The 19,911-nt window shown below is 40.9% G+C and overlaps 1 protein-coding gene across 1 annotated transcript; it reads left to right on the top strand.

Moving 5' to 3' along the window:
* The first annotated feature begins 6,865 nt into the window (after nt 1-6,865).
* On the top strand, nt 6,866-19,010 carry zbtb4 (zinc finger and BTB domain containing 4). Its single transcript, XM_039661322.2, has 2 exons — nt 6,866-7,152; nt 10,357-19,010. The coding sequence occupies exon 2, from the start codon at nt 10,732-10,734 to the stop codon at nt 15,433-15,435; it is 4,704 nt and encodes a 1,567-aa protein (XP_039517256.2). The 5' UTR covers nt 6,866-7,152; nt 10,357-10,731; the 3' UTR covers nt 15,436-19,010.
* Nucleotides 19,011-19,911: the final 901 nt, after the last annotated feature.

The following is a 19,911-nucleotide window of genomic DNA, read 5'->3' as shown; positions in this document are numbered from 1 at the left end:
AAGAAACGTAAGCATGAGCGTTTTAATAGAAAGCATTAATAAGTATATCTCAATTTAGAAAAGGCATTTTTTTTAAACTGAAGCCTATATCGGTTCTGTGGAATTTAACATGGTGGACCAAAATAAATCTGTCTAGTACCTGAAAAGACAAAGCATTAAAAAAGTTTGTTTTCCATTTCTTACACATTACAAAGCAATTTAGAAATATGGTTCCTTCCATACATTTAACACTGCAGAATATATCCATATACACGCATGATAAATATTATTGCTATTCCTGAAGCTAAAGTAAAATATCATCTCACTTAGAGTAATAATTCCAAACAGGAAAATATTAATAGAACAGGCTGACCAGACATTACCTAAAACTTCATATGACACTTCTTAATAGGCTACCACATAGGGCCTTCACAAACCGGGCTTAGATTAAACCAGGATTAGGCCTTAGTTTAATTAGGTCATTTAAGAGGCTTTTATAAACGTTAGGGTTAGGTTATCTCCTATACATTTTCTTTTTCTGATAGCCATTTAAGGTATGTTACTTACAACATACTAATGTTACATCATAGAGATGTTCCAGCCATGTGTAAATGCAGAAAGTGATGCTAAGAGTGTTGTCAAACTACAGATCAGAGGAGAGACATGACCACTAGATGGAAGCTTTGAGCGCACTTCAGACAGCTGAACGCTCCTGTTACTTCACCAGTCTGTCTGGATCTTCCTCTTCCAAGCGGAAGCCACAATCAAGCAGAAAATGGGATGTGCTTTGATCATGAGCTCTCAATGAAGCCCTGTTGTTCCAGTTTAGTAATCACAAGGCTCCACAAGTAGCCTATAAGCTTGTTTGGTAAAAAGAAAAAGCACATTTACCAAGGGAGTGTAATGATATGTTTTTAAGATGGACTGATGGTATTAAAGTAAGTCTTACAAAATTAAGCTCACCAATCAGAAAATGTCTCTAAGCTTATATTTTAATCACCAAAATGTTCTATTATTTAATTGACTGACACATCATATAATTATGATGACTCTGAAAAAAAGGCTAAATGTCAAATGAAAATAAAAAGTAGCCTAAATAAAATGCAGTGCTGAAGTAGGCTAATTACACTAAATGGCACTTCTCACTTTAATTATAGCTTGTATCTGATTATCCCAAGCTTGGATCTCAGTCATTTTATACCTTCTCTTGCTAACAATAATGGTAGACAAGGAATGGTTATAAAGTGGGGTGAGATGTAACACTGTAATACAGTAATAAGTTCACAGAAACTGAAATCACTATCATATTATGAGCATATAGAGGTGGTAAGAGTCAGTGTACTACTATAAGGGACTTACAGAAGAAAAAAGTTTGAGGTAAACTATTCAAAAGTTTTAGAAAGAAAGAAAGAAATGAATAGCCTACTTTTACCCAGCAAGGACATTTAAATGGAGAACAAGTGGAAGTAAACATTTATAATAAAAGATTCCATTTCAAATGAATGCTGTTGCACCAAATCAGCATATTAGAATGGTTTCTGAAGGATCATGTGACACTGAAGACTGGAGTGATGATGCTGATTACTCAGCTTCGACATCATAGGAATAAATCAAATTAAAAAAAAAATATTAAAGTAGAAAACACAACGATTTAATGAAAACTTTGTTAAAATGCTTAGAATTCAGGTTGATATAAAATTATTTGGCATATGGGGAAGAAAGGATAAGGTTCCATATAATGCTTTGGAAAGTAATATATTGAATTAGAAATATCATTGTGAAGCATGCAGACATCCTCACACAATTTTTTTATTTTCACTTTACATTAGCTACTAATTGAACCCCCTGTTCTTCCTGTGAATACACACATTACATACAGACAAAGAGTGAATTCAAGTTGACTGGGACACTTTTTGCAACCAATATGACTGGGAAAAAGTGTCCCAATCAACCTTCACCCCTTACATACAGGTATAGGCCTACAGACTGAACACATAAGGAACCATTCACACCAATTTCCCCATTTCCATCTCATGCTCATAATTCGATTATATTACATTTTAAAATACACGTAATCAGACTACAGTTAGTTTTCTATTGATTACATGATAAAATGTTACTCACAAAAGCAGTAAATTATTCATAATTTATTGATTCTATATCTTTGCTATATTTTACATTTTCCTTAAAAAGTCTACTGCTTGTTCATTAGGTCTTCCAGGTTTGTGGGATTGCACATACAGACCAGCCACCGTCACGTGCCTATTACTGAAAATAAAGACCCACACAACATTTGATCACTGAATTTATAGAAAGTTTTTTTTCTAAACATTGCATATCTAATCAACACCTGACAAAAATAAATTATTATTTTGAGTTATTTAACTCTGTGCAAATTCACATTATTCACTATTTACGCCGGGATTCCCCAACTTTTTTTTAGGTGAATCTAATCCCTAATATATAAAAAATATTAGATTAAAATCTAAGCAGACAATTATATCAATAATAAAATTAAGCCAATTCACTTTTGGCTAAGCCCCGCCCCCCTTAGTTACTGTTGCTACATCAGTCAAACTTCATCTGCGCTCTGCATGGCTTATGCTGTAACAGCTCTTCCTGCTGAAATGTTATCAAACTTTTATAAAGCACTAAAAGCAGCAAATAAATTGTCCGATAGAAGTAGGCAAAGGGGGCTGCAATATGCGTTCGAAGGCTATATCCAAGACATACAGGTGAAACGCAAGAAACAACAAGGCATCCAAAATTGAGGCAAAAGCATAACGTTACCGGTCACAGTCAAAACATGAACCACCGCATTTCCTACTAATCGAGGCTGGGACTAACAATATCAGGGAGCAACACTGTTCATGCAAAGCTGGGTAGGTCTCTATTCACTTCTATAATCGTTATTACAAAGCAAACGCAACGCAGTTCTTGGCTGCGCTGTGATTGGTCAATTTACATTCTAGGGCGTGGCTTTAGCCGAAGGTGAATTACTAATAATAAAAGTTCACAGTCTTATGGAACAGAAACTCATAACAAGGATGAAAAGGTTAATAAACAAGTTTATTTGAGATTGGTGGGTATGCAGACATAAAACAGGTATGCATCACTGATGTTGACAAACAGGAATGATGAATAAGATACTGACAGTTCCTTTGTTGTAGATGGATGATGGTAGCTGGTGCATACACAGAAGATGGGAAAAAGGTAAGTAGCCGTTGTATGAGACAAAGAATCCACGGAAGGTCAGGAAGACGAAGAAGACACGGAGGATGCAGGTGGACGAAACAGTAAACGTAACATACACTATACTGGAGGTAAGTGACGAACGTATAAGAATCTTTACTCAAACGAGACCAGGCAATAGCTGTGTTTACATGGACCCTTGTAATCGGATTGACGGATCAATCAGACTAAAAAACCTTCATGTAAATACCTTAATCGATCCGATTGAGCTCGATCCGAGACAAGATATCGTCTATGTAGACGATCACAAATCCCGGAAGTCCCGGAGCACCTTGTGCATTAAATCCTGGAATATGGAGGGGGCGTTTACTAACCCATTAGGCATGACCAGGTATTCATAGTGCCCTGTAGGGGTCATGAAGCCAGTCTTCCACTAGTCCCCCTCACATATCCAGATGAGGTTATACATGGTTCGGAGGTTTTACTGTTGGGCAATGGCTCATCCAGACAGAGGTTGATGGCGCAGTCACATGGCTGGTGTGGAGGCAAAGACAACGCCTGTTTGGGGCAGAATACGTCCCTGAAGGGGGTGAAGCAGGTTGGGATATCAATCGATTGCTGTTCTGCAGGACTTTGACTGGAGGTGGAGTTGATAGAAAGCAACTCATGCAGCTCATCCTACGCACCTCAGGCTTCCCTGCCACCAGCTCAGAGCCCTCACCGCTGGTCCCGTCCAGGCCAGAGCCCTCGCCGGTGGTCCTGTCCAGCCAAGAGCCCTCACTGCTAGTCCCGCCCAGAGCCCACGCTTCATGTCAGCCACGCCCCGTCTGCCCAGCCAGAGACTATTCATGTCCCGCCGCCTGAAGGGTCTTCACTGCCATGGCCACCTGAAGGGCCATCTCCGCCATGGCCGCCTGCTCATCCTGCTCCACCCTAGAGGTTTCATGCCTTTGATAAGCCACGCCCTGGTCAGCCTTCAGGGCGCGAGGTCATGCCTTTTTGAAGGGGGGCGTTATATCACAGTCATCATGTGCACCATCCTGTCTTCGTCTTCACTACATCTCCCAGAATCCCTTGTGTCTCCAGATCTGAACTCACTCCCTCAATTACCACCTGTTCATCGTCATCATCATCATCTGTGTCACCTGTCCTCACCTTGTTAGTGTTCATTTGTATCTGTATTTAGTTTCCTTCTTTTCAGTTAGTCTTTGTCGGTTCTTGTTTATGTAAGTCGTTTATGTGACTTTGTCAATATCTGTGTTTAGAGTGTGGTTGTGTGTTATCCTGCCTGTCATCTTGCCTGTATGTACCTGTGAGTAAACTTTGAATCATTTGTATTGGAGCCTTTGGACTTTGAGACTTCTTCAACCCAAACCACACGAGACAAAATCTTAGCACTATAATCAAATATTATAAAAAAAAATAAGATTTTGTATAATTAATAACTAATCATTTGTTTCTTATCATAAACAATTTATTATCATATTTTAAATAAACTAGATGTACAATATAAATATTAGCTACACAATAGCTACAAAATTGAAATAAACTATTTAATTTTATTATTTCACTTAAATGAATGTAAATTCATTTTTGATAGTAAATATGAATAAAGAAAATAAAATAATATATTTTTTTACACAAGCTGTGCAAACATGGATTCTTTGTACTGATCATTTACTCACACCGATAAAAAGCTACCAAGACTCAGATGGTTAAACTGACATTTCATTCATCTGCCCACAGCCATATTTGTTATCCAGTCCACCCATTGCAGGCGGACATCTGACGACCCCCTCTTCCCCAAAAATCTCCAGGAGTCTGTGTGTGGCTGACTCCAGATGTCCCAGCCTCTTTTGTTACCGTGGAGATTCAGCTGGCCACTGCCCTCTCATTAGTGTCTGCTGATCCATATGTCATGTTAAAGACGGCCTTTGATCAGCAGTGAGCAGGGGAACATTTGAGCCACCTATTTTCACAGCAGACAAAGATTAGAGGCAATCAAATGACAAATACAATAATTTGGAATATGACAAAGCTTGTTTGCAGAGTTGAATGGATGGTTCTAGTTTGTGAAGACCACCTCTGTCTGGCCTCTTCTTATTCATTTGAGCAAGAAATAAAAAGTGAAATATAAAATGAAAATAATAACATAACAGCATGAATGTATAATTATTAGTGCATGATCCTTGCATTAAATGTCACTCTCACAACATTTTGCTATCACACTGACTTTGAACTGAAGTCTTATCCCAACAGTACCTGAAATCAAATAGACAAACTTTGATAGAACTTCCTTATCAACAACTACATTTTCGTACCCTCACCAAGTGATGAAAATGCATTGCCTATATCTTGACATGTTTTTTACAGTGCATTTTCCTAAACCTATTCCCAAACAGCTCATAACTTAACATATGGGTGAACCTCTTTAAATAATTTACTATTATGAATTACAAAATAAACATCGCAAGAAACAAACTACATTTCAAACGACAAAATACAAACATGTGAAATGAACGTTTTATAATCAAGCTCACAATAAGAACCCGTAGAAAAACAGAATCTGAGAAAGGTGTGAGAAAAGTGACAAAGTTTCACCAAGTCGGAAAGATCATAAGAACAACACCCCTTCCAAACCGAGTTCCCATGGAGACAAGTGGGCTGGCATACAATAGAAGAGAAAAAGAAGGAGTGCGAAAGAGAAAGGAAAAATAGAGAGAAGGACCGAGGGGCACAGGGGAAAGGAACGTAGGATGGGGGGTATAATGAGCTGTTCGGCAGAAATGCGGGCATGAAGAAAAGGGGATAAAAGAGGAAGAGTGAAGCAAGCGAAAAATTTCAGTAAAAACACTCATTTTCTTTATCCAGTTGCCCTGCTCTCTCCGCAGGTCCAAAATATTTATTTAAATCATAGAGTAGAACACAAAAGCAGGTGTTCCTGAACTTTTCTATAGCTATAGATTACTCATTGACAATGAACCGGACTGATCGATCCAGGAAATGTCAGACGAATTGTTTCAGCAAATGAGGGCAGGACAAAAGTACATAGAGGTGCCATTTCTCTGCTTCACATAATGGCGAGAAGGCCAAATCTGTCACAGAGGGCCGTCTCGGCCAAAGACTCCAATGTTTACTCCTCTGTTCCACCGCTTCTTGCCATGAACGTCCTTCTTTTCAGTCAGTGAAGTAAAAGAGAGGAGAAAATGGAAACCAAAGTGCATGTCCATGCCTTTCTCTTTGATCTCTCATTTGGCTACCTCACTTATTTGGAGTTATTAAAGAGTTTAACCCAAGTATTGTCTGGCGTCTCTCTGTTTCTCCCCACCCCTACTCTTTATCTCTTTCCCTTCGTGTCTCTATGGCCAAGCTTTTTTTCTGTTGGCATGGCTCCTGTTTGTTTTCAGCCATTTTGGGGACTGGCAGTGCTCGTAACAAACTGCTTAAATGGCGTCCTCTCACTCGCTCATTCTCTCCCTCGCTCCCGTTCTCCCTCCCTTCCTTGCTATCATCAGGCTTGGTGTATGTAGAGAGTGTGCATGGTGAAAGTGTGTGTCTAATGAACAAAAAAATTTTGAATAAAAAAGAGAATTGGAATTAAAATGAGGCTGTGGGGTGGGTGCGGGTGAGCAAGGGGTACGAGGCTGGGGGAGATAAAAAATGCAAAAACAGCCCAGAATCATGTGTCAGTGGCAAACTGAAGTGTGAGAGAGAGAGAGAGTGAGCGAGAGTGCAGGCGAGGGAAGGAGAGATAGAGCGGCAGAAGGAGGGGGAGAGTCAGAGTGCGAGAGAGTCGTCTCTGCCCTCTACATAGCGCTGCCTGTATGCACGCGCTTGTCTTTCCCTGTGTTCTCTCTCTCTCTCTCACTCATTCACGCACACGGGAACACGCAGACCAGGACACACAGACCGAGGGAGGGAAAGTGAGAGAGTAAGAGAGAGAACACATCGCAGCCGAGATGCAGCAGAAGGTTTTCCGAGGTACGTTGTCTTGTTGTGTGCTTGTCTAGCCGAGAATGGGAGCGAGAAAGGAGAGACTTTTTCCTCTGATCTATCTCTCTGTCTTCACCTCTTCCTGCTTCTTGCATTTCTGTGCCACTCTCATATCATATCGATGTTGTTTTGGTTTTGTGTAGACACCAGAAATGTGTGTGTGTGTGTGTGTGTGGGTTTGTGTGTGTGCTAATCAAGGCCTGTCTCCCTTATCCTCCGCTGTTGTGGCTGAACCACGCAGTTCTTTTTCAGGGCTGGTGAGTCGCTCCAAGATTAAAGTAAAATAAGAATAAAGCTTCATACTTTTTGCGTTCTCTTTCCATATTTATGTTCTGCTGAATTTGGATACTTTATGTTGTGGTAAGTTCACATCTGATGAAATCATCTCAATTGCGAAGGTCTCGTTTGTAAAAATAATGACCAAGAGGCGTCTTGAAATATGGAGCCCTAAACACAGCATCTACCTGTGTTTACGTATGGTGGATGATATTATAAGATGCACAATTCAATTGTGTAGCATACTTAGTGGTACACTATTAACAACCCCTACAAGGCCATAGGGTCAGAGGTCGTTAGAAGCCAAGCAGCCAAGTTGCATGGTTTTATTGAGGTGAGTTGAATATACGCCAGGGTCAAATTTAATTTACTGTCCGCTATCATGGGATATTTGTAATTGAAACTTTGGCATATGTTAGCATAAAGTTTCTGCCATATTGTAGCAAAAGAGGTATCAGTGTCAGAACGGAAACATGGCAGGACAGCTCCTCTTCCAAAACAAACTAAAACATAATGGAAGCAGGTTCAGGCATGATCTAGAGGAAGTAGCTTCAGCCAGGTCATTAGTGGAGATAGATCTCACTCTATCCGTGATTACATTTTCTTTCAGTTTTTCTCTACTTAGAATATTGTCCTTGATCATATTACAGCAACAGATTCATGGGAATCACTTGTCAAGTTTAAACTCAGTGGACCATGTCGAACACAGCATGTGACATGGGCGGACTCGCTGGAGCATGGCCCGTCATGCCAAATCACAGAGTCAGAGATACCATAAATTGCTCAGGGGGAAAGCAAGGAGTGAGGACAATCAACCACAAACTCATTCTCAGACCATCCTTCTCCATCTCCCAACTGCTTCCCTCTTGCTCTTCCAAAACAGCCTACTCCTCCTTTTTGCTCTTTTCCCTACCCCTCATCTATCCTCTGGCTGGCTCCACTAGGTTTTTGGCAGGGGGTTGTGCAGAGTTCAGTATCTAGCGACAGCCCCCTTTTCACAGTTAGCCTCACCCTGGTGGGCCCCGTCACGGCCACACGGAAACAGGCGGCCTTCACTCATTACCCTTTTTCACTGCCATTCAGTCCATGGTCTCTTTCACTAGCACAGCTAAATTCAAGACCTTTAGCCCATTATCCGGCTTCTTCCGAGCCTCTTCTCAGTTCCTAACCCACTGGTGACAGCATTATAAAACTAGCAGTCTCGTGCGTAAATTAAAAAATCTTTACCTAGCATTTACGTTCCAGCTGATGACGCAGATGTGATGCTTGTTTCCAATTTCCTACATTTGGGGGAAAGTCAACTTGCCAACCCTTTTTTTGAATTGACTTGATATAATATGTCATTTAGCAAGATGCATCACTTTAATACTTCAGCTCTAACTCTTTTAATCGGTCAGATGTTTGAGTAGAGGGGCAGTTTGAGGGGGAAGGCAAAGGCCTTGTCACGCTTGGCCAGCCTCTTGCGCCAGGAACTGTTTGTTGAGAGGCAGTGTGTGCGTCATATGTGAAGAAAAAGGAGGGTGAGAGGGAGAGATAAATGGGGACAGACGTACAGAGAAAATGAGGGGGTGGCAAATGTGTTTGTCCATTCACTATGCAATCATCATGTAAAACTGTGTCATCCTCAGGCCTTGTTTTACGCCACAGAGGCCAGTCAAAACAATTAAGTGCCGGACAGGTTTAAATAATTTTTTCAACTCTTCCTGTCTAAATATACTCTTATGCAACATCTATTATTATGCAGGACATCCTTTGCACACTCTCAGCAGCTGCATTTGTGGTGAGCTGGGTAACGCTAGTTGTCAAGCCACTTGTTTACAGACAGACCGGTTCATATGTGCCTGCACGCCTGCAAAAGTGTTTGCGTGTTGAGAGGAGAATGCTTGTGTGCTCATGCAGCTTGTTGACTGCCTGTGTGTGTGTGTGTGTGTGTGTGTGTGTGTGTGTGTGTGTGTGTTTCTGTGCATGTGTAAGTGTGTGTTTGTGGCTGTTCCTGTCTCCAGGCCTGGATCTCGCTTTCTTCCCCACCTCTCTCTCTCTCTCTCTCTCTCTCTCCATTGCTCTCCCTCCTCCTCTCTTTCTCTCTCTGCAATAACAGTGCTGACCTAGTTTCAGTGTGTTCAGGGCTGCTTGTGGAATTTTACAGAGGCCTGCCTGGCTAAAACGCAGGCAGAAAACCATGACTGGGGATTTTCTCTGATGTCGCATCATTAGTGATAACTAATACTGCTCTTTATTTATTGCTAACAAACAGGTTAGGCAAACAAGATGATCATTAAATAAGCAACCAAAAAGGTTTATGAATGCAACAACAATGTGGACTATTCACTCTCAGACTGCTAAAGAAAAACAGACATGATAGTCATCTGCATTCATGTTATATAGTAAAATTACATATACCCAAATAACTTAATCAGGAATGCACGATGCCTCAGTTCAAAAGGCCATCTATATTTTGGTACCTGTTCAGTCTAGGCATATTTGGAGCACTTTGACTATAAATAACACCCTGTTGGGGGAATCTTAATTAAATCTTAGCAGTGTTCAATTAGGTGAAGCAAATGCTGTGACTCAGTGGGGTTGATTGCTGAGATTCTTTCCACACTTTCAGATTTTGTCAAGCCAAATTCAGAAACTGAGATGACTGCAGCCAACCTTGTCTGGCTTGTCTGAAGTTGCATGAGTATGACTAACATAATGGATTTCTTACTTGGTGCTACAGTATCTTGTATTTTATAGCCAGCAACTTCTAGCACACTGATTTGCCATCACACATTGCATACTTTTTGTCATGTGTATTTCTTGACAGTTTAATACTAGCACAAAACTCTCTGGTGTTTGTGATTGTCTAAAATATACAATTTTTGCTGTGATTAAAACAATATTTGAAAACAAATCATTTTCGTTCTGTTGCAGGACTAAGAGCGGGGTCATGGTGTCGGGAGAGGATGGCTGGGACCCTCTCCACACCTGCGCTGCACTCTTGGAGCTGAATGTTCAATGCACGGCAATCCCCGTCCTGTTTTATACCAAGATAATCAAAGATGCACAATGTTACCTACATCTAGGGGTCATCATCTCTGAACTGGACCTCCATGAACTGCCATCTTCTTGATCTGAAATTTCTGTTCTCCATCATCCTTCAATCGACAACTTCTGCACTGAAGATATAGCTAGAACAGACACTCTTTAAAGTCTTTCCCTGGACCTTGCTGGACTACAGATATAACCTTTGACTGTGTAGTGCTCTGTTTCTCTCTGAACATCTAAGAGAACTTGTACAAGGATCCAATGAAACACAGAAATAAACACATGAGAGGAGACAGGATGGGAGAGGGCACGGAGGAGGCAGATGGCGCTAAAACTACGAGGATATCGCTCAGTTTTCCCCTCAGCGCTGGATTGCCTGGGTTTTCTGGACAGAAGCACCGCTCTTCATCCCACCCCACTTCCTCCTCTGACGACCATGACAGAGACAGCTCAGATGGCACGGCATGGAAGGGGGAAGCATTCAGAGACAAACAGCTATCCAAAACGTCATCAAAAACTGAGCGCCTGCCATGCACTTCCACCTCCTTCCCAGTTGATCTAACTGCTCCAGTCAGTAAGAACTGCAAGCCATCTCTGTCCTTTTCTGTTGATGGAAGTGGTACCCGATACCCAAAATCTCCCTTACAACACTCTAATAAAATGGACTGTTCAAAAGAGACAGCTGGGGTTAGTCTCAATAATGGGTACAAAGAGCATTCAACAACAGAAACAGCACACATCCTTTTCAACCTCAGCGCAAGAGCATACCAGGACCAAGGTGTAAAGGATCCAGAGAGTTCAAAAGGCAAAAAACGCAAGGCAAACAGCCTCCATGTTGAACTGAGCCTTCCTCTCCCTAGCATCAACCCTCGCTCATCCTCATCAACCCCTCCTCCTTCACCCGCGTCTGTCTCTCTAACTTCCTCCCCTTTGACTCTCCCCACGCCATCTTTCCATGACTCCTTTAGGGCAGTGCCGAAGCCAGAACTACTGTGTGGGGTGTGCCACCGTCTGTTCAGCACTGCCTCGTCCCTCACTGTTCACATGCGTCTCCATCGGGGGGGACGAGTACTCAGCTGCCGCCACTGTGGCAAAGCCTTCATCCATAATAAAAGACTGCAATCCCATGAGGCCACCTGCAGGCAAGGGCTGCCAGCTTTTCCAGTGCCACCCAAAGAAGAGCCCCTGGAGGAGGGTGAAGTGGAGGGGGAGAGAGCAGATGAGGCTGCAGAGCCAGAACAGCTTGGACAAGAAACAAGGCCTGGACGACCCATAAAGAAAGTGCGCGACCTTTATGCCCATCATGCTGAAGCACTGACTTGCAGGGATGCCCTGGGGGAAGAGGATCACTTTGTAAAAGTGGTGGATGGACATATCATTTACTTTTGCTCTGTGTGCGAGCGCTCTTACATGACTTTGTCTAGCCTGAAGCGACACTCCAATGTGCATTCATGGCGCCGAAAATACCCCTGTCATTACTGTGACAAGGTTTTTGCTCTGGCTGAGTACCGTACCAAACATGAGGTATGGCACACTGGTGAAAGGCGCTACCAATGTATCTTTTGCTGGGAGGCGTTTCCTACCTACTACAACCTTAAAACACACCAAAAGGCTTTCCATGGTATCAATCCTGGCTTGATCTCAAGTGAGAAAACAGCCAATGGCGGTTACAAGCAGAAGGTCAATGGCCTTAAACTGTACCGCCTGTTGCCCATGCGATCTCTAAAGAGACCTTACAAAACATATAGTCAGTCAATGGCTGATGAACTACTCACTTCTGATTCATCAGTTAGCCTGCCTTTATCTAAAGATGGCAGCCTTCCACAACCTTTAGACACAAAACAATTAGAGTCTTTCCTGAAAGATCTTAAAACCCCAGACATCAAGGCTGAGCCAGAGGGATTCCCTATCAGGTTGGGTGTGGAGCAAGGTAAAAACCTAGTTTCTTTCCAAACAGACACGACAGAAGAAGCCAGAGAGACAGAGGGGTCAGATTCATGGCTGTCAGGTAGTAACAATGGCAAAGGAAAAAATACAAAGTGCCCAGAAGGAGCCGTCTCTTCAGTCATTGCATTTGCACACAGCAAACCATCAGTCATCATGCACAGCACTGCAGTTTCTTCCTCTGTCATTGTTCACAGAAATAAGATGGACTCTGAGGAGAGAAAAAGTCGTCTAGAAAATCATACAAAGACAGGTCAAAAACAGATTAGAAAACATACCCAGAGAGAGCACACAGAGGCATACAGGGAGTTGGAAGCTGTCAGTTTAGACCCAGAGGTCTTGAAAATCAGACAGCCAACAGAGAAAATTCACAAGGGACGAAAAGTTCACAATAAAACAGAGTCAACTAAGACAATACCTTTAGCGGTGGGATCGGAAGTCAAAGCCAGCGGCCCACTTTGTCAGATTACTGTGCGCATAGGGGAAGAGGCCATTGTCAAACGGAGCATTTCTGAAACAGATCTAAGGAGAGACAAAAGCCCTACGCGCAGCAAACCCAAAAAGAGTAACCAATCACAAGAGGACCAGAGAGAGCAACGGCACACCCATCACCACCAACGTAAACACCGCAACTCCAGTCAGGAAAGAAAGGAGGGGGAGTCCAAATGGAAAAACCCTAAACTCAAAGGTAAGGTGAGGAAATATTTCTTCCGGCCCGAGGTCAGGGAGGACAGAAATGACCATGATGTGGAGGACAACCTATGGAGGCCTTACTATTCTTACAAACCCAAGCGAAAGGCTCTTCATATGCAGGGGGCAAAAGCTTGGAAACGCAAAATGCACTACAAACGATCACTGAGGCCTATGAGGAGAGCTGAGAGACTCATAAAAAATTTTAATAAAGATGTTGAGAATGAAGATGCAGATGAGAAAGAGGAAAGGAGACAAAAAGTAAAGAAAGAGCAGAGAGAAGTTACTGATCCACAGAAAGCTGAAGTCAAAGAAACGTCACACACATTTCCTGTCTCTTCAAGAACAGAACAGAAGGAAAAAGAAAAGGGAACTCATGGAAAGCCTGATCTCCCTCTCCCTTCATCTGTTCTTCAGGCTACACTCAATCCTCAACACACAGCATCCTCAATCATTAAGCAAAGATGGTCAGAAGATCAGGCATCTGAATGTGGAACATGTGGCCGCTGGTTCTCCAGCCCAAGGAAACGAGACAAACATGAGTTGACACATCTGTTTGAATTTGTGTGCATGCTCTGCAGGGCAACATTCCCATCACAGTCCAAGCTAGAGGAACATCAGAGAACTCAGCATCCAAAAAACAAGCCCCTGTCTGCCCCTACTTTCTTCACTTCTCAGTCATCAAAAAACGAGGTGGAAATAAAAGTGGATGAGAATGGAGTGGATGGACGGTCCATAGAGAAAGGCAGCCCAGTTCGCTTGGGCAGGAGGCCTTTGATCAGATATACATGCTCACAATGTGATAAAGTCTGCAAAACCTCTGCTGCACTCAATTGCCACCTCAAGCGACATGAGTTAGGCAGTTCAACCGAGGTTGAAGACACACAGGAAAAGCAAGACATGCCAAGCTACGCACCTTCTACAGTGGAGACTATACCAAGCAAAGGTTTAGATGCCAATTGTGAGCAAGTACAGCCTGTGTCTGTCATATATTACTCCAAACCAGACTGTCAAATCACTGACAACCAATTAGGTGAGAACATGGAAGAACACCAAAGAGTCAGAAATTGTGAAAGCCCCAAAGTGGCCACTAATGATAAAGTCCACAGTCCATCGTGTGCACAGTTTTCCCAAGTTATCCAGAGTCCCACTTTAGAAAGGTTTAACGTCATCTCTCCTAACCTCCCTAGTGTCCTAGTAATGAATGGTGCAGAGTGCCTAGACTACAGAACACCAGAAAAACGGAATTTAGACACACTAAACCAACAGAAAAGAAGCCAAACGCTGAGTGACAGGCAAGTCCAGTTTTCTCAAATGCTGACAGAGCCTCAGATTAGAAGAGAAAGAACTCCATCTGGACCCATATCACTAAAAACAGGCAGATGTTATGTGTTTAGTGAAGGTGACATTAATCCAAATGAAGATTTCAGTGATTTACAAGATGCTCAGGATCTAAGAATCTTTCCTCAACCCAGCACCCAAGCCCAAGACTTATCCATGACAACAATACTGGCAAACAAGAGAGAGCTTGATCAACAGATTAAACATCCATCCAACATCTCAAAGGAACAGTCTTGTAATGAGGAGGTGGCGTTGGTAGTGCCCAAAGAGGAACCACTCAGTCCAATTCCGTCTCCTACATGCTCTGTCATTCAAACAACTCCAAAAGGACCTTCTCAAAGGTATTCAAAGTCACCTTGTCACTCTCCAGGACCCTTGGACCTACAGTTGCGACCACAGCTGGAACAAAGCCAATCACACAGAGGAAGGCACAACACAGAAAAACAGGGTCTTATGTTGCAAGCGAATTCAGCTGGGATGAGTGAGCCTTCTTCCCACAAACTGCTACATTCTCAAGTGCCCACAGCAGAGCCCGAATCAAAGGACAACACCTCTTTCACTCCTACAGAATACCACATGGGCTCAGGCTACCCTGTCCAAGAGCTTACTCTTCCCTTGGTCCTACCTGGAGGGTACTGCTCTGGTAAGAAACAGGAAGAGCAAATCCTGATGTCTTACCCTGCTGGACCCCTACCTTTTCCATCACTTGGGAAGATGGTTTCCCATTCTGACTCTGCTAAACTGCCCTTTTACCCTGACCCCTATCAACTACTGTATGGCCCACAGCTACTGCCATACCCCTATAACCTTGCTGCCCTTCCAATGACTCTAAATATGATGGCATCAGGCGACAAAGAGCCCTTACCCTTCTTGCCTTTTTTCAATTACGCTGCCGCCCCTTTAACAGGCACAGTACCCCATCCATTAGTAGTGAACCCCAGTCTATACAACAGTGGCGGCAGCAGTAGCACAAAGCAGGACAACCAATAAGTGAGTACATATTGGCAGCAAGGGAATACCTGTAAAAGAGCAGAGGAGGCCATTAAGGGTGGAAATTATGGTTTTCTGTTTGTTAACGGACTATTGCACAGCTCTTACTTCTCTTTTGTAACGCAACAAATGCATAGGCATACATAGGAATCAAACGTGATGGATAGATGGAGGGGATTCTTGGAGACGAGGAAAAAAAGATTATAAAGGGGTGAAGAACAAAAAATATAACGCCCCCTTCAGGCACTGCCAAGATGCACCTTCAACACACCACTTCTTTGCCTCTTCTGTAGTTTCATTAGAGATTGGATATCCATCCTCAGAATCATTATGATATTATGGATAACAGATGAACAATAACAGCTAACAGGATGTGTGTTTTGCTAAATTAATTCCGTCTGTTTTCCACAATAAGGGCAGTATAACAACAATAATGATAATAATAGTTGTTAATTATATTGCTTGTAGTAATGCAAGGGTGGCTTATCATTGAAAGCAAAATGATCAACACACAGGGAAGGAAGATGCAGCAGCTGTTTTGTGTGTGTGTGTGTGTGTGTGTGCGTGTGTGCGTACGCGTGAGTGTGTACAGAGAGTGATTTTGTATAGAGGTAATGCATGGAGACTCTGGGGTAGCTCATAGTGTCATATCTAACATTGGTACTCCAGTCATGTGTTTTTCAGTATTCCAGCTTTATGTGTGCCTGCAGGTTTGTGTAAGTGTTTTGTGGGGTGTGTTGGGGGTGTAGGCATGCACACTTAAAATCATTTGTGCTGCATCAGGCTTGGCCAGTTCCATGGAAGTTCACGCAAAAACATAATTCCTGGAAAAGCTATTATAATCTTAATAGGTCAGTAAATAGAAAACATAGATGAAGTTCTTTCGTAAGTCATAGCATAGCAACTTGATGGTGTAGCTACATGTCATATGGATTAAACATATTATTATGTGATGCCTTCACTAACCAGGATCATCATGACAAGATCAAATATGGTGATTTAGAATCCACTCTACTTTTGACCATGTTATGTATAGAGACAGATTGTGTTTCACATAGTTTCGTTTGTAGGATGTGGGTATTAATCCTTGATCATTTATGAAATAAGTTTGTGTACTTCCAATACTCCTGCCAATGGTTTAATCTCTTCCAACAACATACGTTCCAGTCGACTTCATGTTTGTGGCCTTCTCCTCCCCACTGCCCCCTGGTGTCCACCAAAGACACTCCATTCATTGACTGAATTTGAGACGTGACAGAATGGGTGAAACAAAGTGAGACAAACAAAGATTAAAATAGAGTTAGAGTGAGAGTAAAATTTGGGAGTAAAGTGGAGAAAAGTGCAGCTGGGCAGAATACATAAATGGAGCTTCCTTTATAAAGACAGAGAAAATCGTATAGGTTACTTGTGAGAGGCAGTAGTTGGTGTTAGTTTTAGGAAAACATAATCTACTACAAGCAAGCCACCATTTCTGTTGGTTAGCAAATTCTTTCTCGCAGAGAGAGACAAAAAAGGAGAGGACGTCAGTCAGTCCTGACGCCCCTGCAGGGCTTGCACTATGGGACTTATAGCACTGGAGGGGCTTGAGCTCTCCCTTGTACTTTCTTTTTGTTTTTCACTATATTATTTGTTGTTTGATTTATATATTTTTCCATTTTTGGTAGCGAGGCAAGGCTTGTACTTGAAGCTCATTCAAGTACATAAAAATATGAATGTAATTTAGTCATGAGGTTAAAAAATAAAGATAGTTTGGTAGATAATTTCTGTACGCTGACTTGAAAAATAACATGTAATATTGAACTGCTATGGGGTATTCATATACATATATATATATACAGTAGTCTTAGGGATATGTCAAGGAAGTTGGATTCAATATAACCACAACGCATGAGCAACAATTGCTTCTTCAGTATCTTCTGGTGTTGTCACAAAACTCAATTTTCCTTCATATGTGGTTCTTTCATTTCATTTTCTCCAGCTTTTTCTCTTGAGGCATGTACTCACAAAACTTTTTTAGCCCCTCAGTATCAAAATTTTCACATCTAAAACCAAAAAGAAAAACTCCTATGTTGCCTTATTTCTTTTCCCCAAGCATTACAAAAGCCTTTCAAATACTGCCCTTCCATCTCCACCTCTTTCTCATTCCAACACCCTCTCCCTGTCTATTCTCAATATTTTACCTTCTCCCTTTGAATTAAGTGTGAAACTGTGCAATGTAGCCACAGCACTGTTCATTTCCTGAGGGTAAAACACAATGCAATGAATGGTTGTGGATCATGTAGCTTCAGTCGGTATGAGTACAAGCCTTTTGTTTGCATTGTAAGAGTGTGGTGTGTGAAAGAAAGGTTGTGTTGTGGTAAAGGAAAAGGAAACCAAATCAAGGTCTATCTCCCTTGATAGCTACCAACAAACTTGTGTTTGACCTCTTGTTTTTGCTGTATTTTCTCCACCATGACAACATTTTTACATCAATTCTAGAAATATATAAATGAATGAATTGCATCAACTACCTGTACCATTGATTGGTTAAACAAAAATGTTAAATTTGTGTAAACGAATGTAAAAACCATTAGTAACAACCATAGAACATTTGAGAGGTTCACATAAAAAAAAAATTTAACAGTTATTTTCAGAGAATTAATAACATTGGATTTGTAAATGTATTTTTCCCCCCCATTGCATATTGAAGTCTAACTGGGTTTAAATATCGGCCCAAATATCAATTGTTAATTGTTCTGGATCAATTGTTCTGAATCAGTAACTAAATCAAAAATTCTGATGTTTACATTCAAGATGCCTTTTTATTTAAATAAGCTAATAAGTATATGCACATAATCTGAACGCACCTTACAAAGATGAAATTGTGATACCATTTTCTATAAAACATTCTATTTACAGTAAGTATTACTTGGAGGAACATCAAAATGAGTTTCATCCATCAGCAAACATTCAATGAAATTCAGTAGATAGTATGCTTAAAAGAGGCCACTTGTGACTGTGTGGGCTACTATTACTACTAAATATATTTAAAAAAATATATTAATCAGTCATCTGGATAGACTACTGAATATATTTGCACAGAAAAAGGATAGATATTTTAAAAATGCCTTTTGAGGGCATATGTACTGAAATAATCTGTCCAGTACGTTTGGTTTTGAACAATACCTGAACTACAAAAAAAATAAAAAAAATAAAAATAGCCTCTTCTTGATCCACCCAGAACAAAAAACCTTTGGAGGCTTGAATTTTCAATCAAAGTGACTTAAATCTACCAGCTACATATGTTCTGCACTTGGTCATAGTTGTAGGCATGTGACTAAATTGTCTGGTATTTTGTGACAATGTTATATTGTGCCATTGTTTTAGAGGTCCACATTATATTTGGGCAGTTTCAAAGAAGTGAAATGTTTGAAATCTTTATTTGTGTCTTGTTGACTTTGTGACCATTTAACACAGAGGTTTGCTGGCATACATTGCCGATTCTAGTCTACAATCAACAGTAAATTTCTTTGCTCCTGTTCTCTTTACTCCCTCTGTCTATGCTACAACCATACAAAAATAAAGTATTAACCTGATGGCGTGCAAAATATCTTTGAATTCATCATCAATATGCAGTGTTGGCAGTTTTGACAACATTCCAAACTAAATACAGAAGTGCAAAAGAGAGCTCTGAATTGCAAAAAAATGTCAGCAAATTAATTAACAAAATATGTTCCCCACTTACTTCATTACAGAAAAATATTTTGTCAGCCACATATGAAATGTGAAAATATGTGAAAATATATGAAATTTTGTGACTTTTTTCACTTAGGGTCATGAACATGCTTGCAAAATGAATGAATTCAAAAGCAACTGTACAGACCCAAGATACAAAACACTTCTTTGTTGTTTGCCAGAGCTCTTCAACTCGTCCCGAGGAGCCCCTGTCTTGCGGAGTTTAACAACTTTTTATTTTCAAAGTCTGTTAATTGTCTGTCCCACTTATTGAGGATAGACTTGAAAATGATTTTTCCAACTTAAATTGTTAAAAATCTTGAATACATCAGAGCACAAACTTAGGTTTGGTATATCTTTTTAAAGGGAACTTCACAGGTTATTAAAGAAGTAAAAAAAGTTGTAAAAGTAAAGTTTGGAAAACTTTATAGAAGTTCAAGTTTATGAAAATTTTAAATATGTACACTGTAAAAATGAATATACTTTATCTAATCAATAGAATTGTGGCAACAGATTACAAGCAATATTATTAATTAAATTTAACAAATTAGAATTGAGTAATAATTAATCAAGTTATTCCTTAAAAGTTAACCAAGTAAATGAGTAAAGTTTACACCAAAAAATTTAACAAAAATATCTCACTAACAGACAGACGTCAAAGATTAATTAAGAACTCTTTATTTTATATTGCCAACATTGAAGACACCTGATGTTAACAAACTGAATCACTGAAGGAGAAAAACGTAATTTTAAAACAAACCT

The sequence above is a fragment of the Pimephales promelas genome, chromosome 17, assembly GCF_988280905.1.
Source record: "Pimephales promelas chromosome 17, fPimPro1.hap1.1, whole genome shotgun sequence".
In the NCBI taxonomy this organism is placed as follows: Eukaryota; Metazoa; Chordata; class Actinopteri; order Cypriniformes; family Leuciscidae; genus Pimephales; species Pimephales promelas.
This window is presented reverse-complemented; position numbering and strand designations above follow the sequence as displayed.